Below are 6,000 nucleotides of genomic sequence, written 5' to 3'. Positions count from 1 at the left end.
TTTGTTATGGCAGCCCTAGCAAACAAATACACTAGTGTTCTAGGGTCCAACCTTAGTATCAATATCCTCTCCATCAATTTACTCAAGTAAACAACACTCCTTAAGGCCTGCCCTGATATACCAGGACTCTCAAAGTCCTCATGTGGATCAGCCTTTCTCTCCACCATGGCTGTCCCTTCGTTGTTAATGCACTCCCCTTACTGTCCATATGACTACCATCTCCTTGGGAACTAGGGATTAAATGAGTGAGACTCAAAGTTTTGAAAATATAATGAAATCTTGGATTTTTTTCTTGCTTTTATTTCCTTTTTTTTCTTGTTTTGTTGCTGTCAAATGACCCTGTATTGAAATATTCTCCTTTGTAGTTCTTAACTAGGTAGGCATTCCACTGAACCACTATTGATGTCATCTATGATGTCATGAGGGTGGCAGACATCAACATTATAGCCCACAGACTGGGTGGTCCCCAGAATCTCTTTAATGTTTCCAGGGAGTCCTCTGGCTAAAAATCGGTGCTGCATCTGCCAGGCAATGTTGACAATCTCATCAAAAGTGATATTTCCACTGTGTTTAATGTTTTTCTGCTTCTTTCTGTCTCTTGGAAGTTCCTTGAGGACTTTGATAATCAGGGCAGAAGCAGGAGATACCACTTCAGTCTGGAGCTGTCTGTTCCAAATGATCAGTTTCACTGTAATCCTCAGACCCTGCCAATCACCAGTTGCTTTGGTGATATCATCACCAATCTTTTTTGGAGACAGACGCAATGGGACAATCTTTGGGGCCAGGACAGATGTGGCACCCACTTCGCCATCAGTGCACCTCAGGTATACAACTTTGATTTCATTGGGGTCGAACTTAGGTGGCATGGTGGAGGCCACTGGTGTAGGATACACCTAGATTCAGGACAAGCAAAGACTGTTGCACCCTCACCTCCTCTGAGCCAAAAGTCAAAAGTGCTTTTCTTTGTTTCTGAAACTAAGATAGTACCAGGGAAGAATGGAAAGGAAAGCTTACTATAAAAAAATTACTAAGTCTAATGGGGATTGACTATTAAGGAGTAAAGAGAAATCTAGGGGTGCCTGGGTGGCTTTGTCGGTTAAGCCTCCAACTCTTGATCTCAGCTCAGGTCTTGATCTCAGGATCGCAAGCTCAAGCCCCACACTGGGCTCTGCACTGGGCATGAAGCCTACTTTAAAAAAAAAAAAAAAAAAAAGGAAAGTGTAAAGAATAGACTAATTGCATGTATAGGGAGGAGTCACTACCCCCAGGGCTAGATAAAAAAACCCAGGGGTGGAACAAACATGGGACACCACCCTTACCACTGGACCTGAAATTGAAACCTTGTTGGACAGGGTGCAGACCTATGACTCAATGAGCAGTGAAGTCATTGACGTGTCTGCTGGAAAGACTTGCTGGCAATTCACCTTTTGGGTGCTTTGGGAAGATGCCTTTGAAGAAGTGTTGCACACTGCTCCGCCACTGTGTGCTACAAAAGCCTCCTCCAAAAAAAGCTCATAGGAACCAGGAAATGCCCCCTTTTTCCTCTAGTTCCCTCTACTGATGAAGCATAACATCATATCATCTGGCTAAGGAGGAACGTGCCAACATTACCATCAAGTAGTGAAGTTGGATTCGGAGCTGAGAGGCAACAGACTAATAACAGCACATTAACCCTGGTTAGATGGAATCCCATGCCTATGCTACGCTGACACTCATGCAGTTGTGTGTGAATAGAGAAAACAGTATCAATAACAAAAACCAAACTGACTGGTCTCACTAGTCTTGTCAGTCTCAAGTGGGTGTCAGGGCAGCCAGCAATCCTACCACATTTCCCTGGCCTGCTCCCTCACCTCCTCAGCCAGATGGTGATTCCTCACTCTCATCTCCTCAAACTTGTATCACCTTCTCACCATACACTCACTGTGCCACTGACCTCACTTCCTGTTTCATGGAGAAAATAGAAGCACTGAGAAGAGAGCTTCTGCCAACTCACCACCACACCTACACACAGGGTAGCACCTGTACCCACATACTCTGCCTTCCTACCTGCTACCAGGCTGAGATGCCCATGCCCCTCTCCATGGCCAGCCCCACAACCTCTCTCTATTAGATTCCCATCCCTTCTTTCCTACTCAAGGAAACTGCTCTCGCTCCTACAACATCAACTTTTCCTCCCTCTGCTGAACCATTCCTTTCAGCATACACTTAAAAAAAAAAAAAAAGGCAACTCTTCACCCCACACACCCCTCCAACTTCTGCCTCGTTTCTTTGCTCTTATTTACAGCAAAAGTCTTTTTAAAACTTAGTCTATATTTATTGTCTCCAATTTTTGTCTTCTCAGTCCCTCTTGCACTTACTCCAATGAGGTATTTATTGCCACCAGTCCACTGCAAGAATTTTCAAGACCACCAGTGACCAAGGGCACCCCTGCTGTGCAGAGCCCTGGAAAAGCATTTTGTCAGGGTCCTTGTCTATCTAAACAATTTGACTTTAAAATGTATTTCAAAGGGGCGCCTGGGTGGCGCAGTCGGTTAAGCGTCCGACTTCAGCCAGGTCACGATCTCGCGGCCCGTGAGTTCGAGCCCCGCGTCAGGCTCTGGGCTGATGGCTCAGAGCCTGGAGCCTGTTTCCGATTCTGTGTCTCCCTCTCTCTGCCCCTCCCCCGTTCATGCTCTGTCTCTCTCTGTCCCAAAAAAAATAAATAAACGTTGAAAAAAAAATAAAAAATAAATTAAAATGTATTTCAAAATTTATTGGCTCATGTGAGATGTTGACATCAATCAATGAAGATTTAGAATCATCAGTAGCAAAGAGGCATTTACATATTTGTTTACTGTTCTATCACTACATGTGAAGATTCTTCATAGAGTCCAGGCACCAAGTGGTTCTGTTCAGATGCAGGAAACATCTCTTTGTGCTCTTTTGGCTAATGTTCTATCTCTCCCAGCAAGAAAAAGACAGCAACACTGTTACTGCTCACAGTGTCATGCTTTGAAACCTGTTTGTATTGAAACAAGATGGTTTGGGATTTGGGCTGTTTGTTTTTCTTTTGTGCCTCTGCAGTTCTCTGATACCATTTACTTAATGCTGATTGCCTCATTGCTTATGACGTTGCATCATCCATCATGGCAGCTGTGCCTGCTGGCTTCCAACCACTCTATCAAAGGCTATTTCTGTGCTTCATTGATGAAGACCAAATAATGCAAGCCTTACCCAGAAAATGCAGGAAAACATGAATGATAATCCATTTTCTGATTATGTTAAATTTTCTGATTGGAATTTTACAGTATTAACATAGAACAACGTGTCTTCAAACCACATATTCTCTTTAATTCCTCAGACCATAATCACTGCATGTTTAGAAGCCAGGGTTGCCTGTACTCCTGCTTCCACCTACCACTACCAACAGGGAGGAAAGGCAGGGAGACATGGAAAGAGCAAGAAAAACAGTCTCGTTCACATAAGGAATGTCCATTCCTTTTTGGGGGTCACCATACAGCCAGCCTTCTGGAGTCCCCACCCAAATAAGCACTCCTTAGCCAGTTTGAGAAGCAACAGAAGTCAGGGTATGGGGCCAGTGCTCTATAGCAGCATCCTGTGGCGGAGAGGGCAAGAATGGCTGCAGCTTGCAGGCTGGCCAGGGCACCATTTGCTTAGACAGAAGCCTGGGGGAGCTCCGCTCAGACTTGCACAGGCCCCCAGTGTTCTAGCAACACATGTGAAGGAGGCAGGCTTCCAGAGATGAACACTGGGCCCCCTGCCCTGTCTTGGCTGATGATAGGGGCAGGAGGGGGGCAGGGGGAGAGAGAGCTGGTTACATATTAATTCTAGAAAAGCCAAATGTGATGTTTCTTCACCTTGTTGCACTCGCTAATTTTAGGCTTCTTCCCAGCTCTGCCCACCACCATCCCCTCTCCTATACTCAGACGTCTTGAGTTTACTACCCTTCATTTTAATACCTAATACATTTCTTTATTTAAACCTTTTCCTATGGAGAAATTCAGATAAATGTAGAAGCAGATGGAAGAGTACAGTGAATGCCCTCCCTCCCCCCCCCCCACCCCCGCCATGTGCCCTTCCTCAAAGCTCAGTACCATCAGCTCAGAGTCAATCTTATTCTGGCCAAACTCCCACCTATATCTCCCCTCCTATATTGAGGCAAGCCCAGGTTTGATTTCATCAATAAATATTTCAGTGTATGTCTCTTAAAAATGATCCTTTAAAAAAATATGACCTCAATGCTCTTACCACATCTAGATTTTAGAAAACACCTTAACATCATCAAATATGCAGCCAGTGTTCTCATTTCCATATCTACTAAGTACCACTCACGGTGCTTTGGGAAGGGCGCTGGCAGAAGCACAATCCGTGACGGGACAGCAGTGGACCTGGCCGTGGCCCAGACCACATGGGTGCCAAAGGTTTGAATGGGGGAGGAAATGCTGAGAGATGTCGCATGAGGACCATAGGCGAGTGTCAAGCAGAGGGAGATGGAATTCTCCTCCATTCCTTCCCAGCCCAATGGAAAGGGGAGTGGTGGGGGACTCGAGGAAAAAAGGGTTGTGAGAGAATAACCAAGTGAATTTTTCTCCTTGAATGCTGGGTAGTTTTTATTATCAGTGAAGAGAAGTGTATAAGTGTCATCTTGGCAGGTTCGGAGGATAAAACTGAATTTCCTCAGGAGGTAACCGATGTGCTGGGGAGGAGACAGGGCAGAAAGAAGTGTTGGATTTGGTTAGTGAATAAGTGTCAAGACCTAACACTGCCCCTTTGGAGAGGGAGACATAAAGGGAAAAGCATGTAGACTTTGTCCTCGCACCAACCTAGGCTTAGAGGTGTGCCAGTTACCAGCTGTGTGACCTGGAGCAACTACTTAACCTTTCTGAGCCTATTCCCTCATCTTAGAACATAAAAGGCCCGTAAAGGAATAGATCCAGGAACACAGGTGAAATGCCTCATCAACCCTTAGCCAGGGAGAGCACAGCCACCTGTCAGTTCTTCCCCATCCTCTGTCTTTTTTCCGCTGATGTCTAGATGCAGTCACACAGGTAGCTAAGGAGGCCAGGCTCTGAGAGGGCTCACTATGACAGAGATTCTCATGTCTTTGTCTACCAGGCCGTGTGGTACAGATGGCTTTCACACAGGTGGGAACTCCGGCCTTTCTCCTCCACTCAAGAAAACCTTCCAGAATGCAAGCGAGGCTGGAGAAATGTCGTCTGGGACTGGGATGTTATGGGATAGCCAAGGACAGCAAAGGTGGCTGGCCAATGGAGAGGGCAGGAGAGGCAGCAGATCTGAGGCATCAGGGTGATCAGATAGCCCTGGAAGCTCTGCAAAGCAGGGAGCTATGTTTAAGACCTAGCACAGAGCTTCAAGGGAGTGTGACCTGTACAGTCTCACCCAGTCCTGTGCTTGGAAGGGCCTGCACTTGATTTAATGCTTTGCTGTCACCATCTTGGAATTGTTAAAAATCTTAACAGGGACCCCACATGTTCATTTTGCACAAATCATGTGGCCAGTCCTACCTGCCACCAACCTTCCAGCTGTGTGAACTCCTTCAGCATCCCCAGGGAAGAGAGAAAGCAGACTCCAGCTGATCCAGTCTGGCAGACTTGGAGAGCAGGTGTTGACGAGGAGACAGAAAAGTTGAGGGACCATCACAGGGTTCCGGTGATCACCCATGACATCTAGGATGGGTGGGGAAGGAAGCAAAGCCAGCAGGGGACTGATGTATTAGAAGAAAAGGAAAGTGGGGCGCCAGGGTGGCTCAGTCAGTTGAGCGTATGACTTTGGCTCAGGTCATGATCTCACGGTTTCTGAGTTCGAGCCCCACGTCAGGCTCTGTGCTGACAGCTCAGAGCCTGGAGTCTGCTATGGATTCTGTGTCTCCCTCTCTGTCTCTGCCCCTCCCCTGCTCGTGCTCTGTCTCTCTCCGTCTCTCAAAAATGAATAAACATTAAAATTGTTTTTAAAAAAAAGGAAGAAGAAAAGGAAAGAGTC

At 46.3% G+C, this 6,000-nt stretch overlaps 1 protein-coding gene across 1 annotated transcript; it reads right to left on the bottom strand.

Annotated features, from left to right (window-relative positions):
* Positions 1-327: 327 nt before the first annotated feature.
* Positions 328-1,055, bottom strand: LOC123581012 (60S ribosomal protein L12-like). The gene has a single exon (XM_045446619.1). The coding sequence runs from the start codon at positions 864-866 to the stop codon at positions 369-371; it is 498 nt and encodes a 165-aa protein (XP_045302575.1). The 5' UTR covers positions 867-1,055; the 3' UTR covers positions 328-368.
* Between the last annotated feature and the right edge of the window lie 4,945 nt (positions 1,056-6,000).

This window comes from Leopardus geoffroyi, chromosome A3, assembly GCF_018350155.1.
Source record: "Leopardus geoffroyi isolate Oge1 chromosome A3, O.geoffroyi_Oge1_pat1.0, whole genome shotgun sequence".
NCBI lineage: Eukaryota > Metazoa > Chordata > Mammalia > Carnivora > Felidae > Leopardus > Leopardus geoffroyi.
This window is presented reverse-complemented; position numbering and strand designations above follow the sequence as displayed.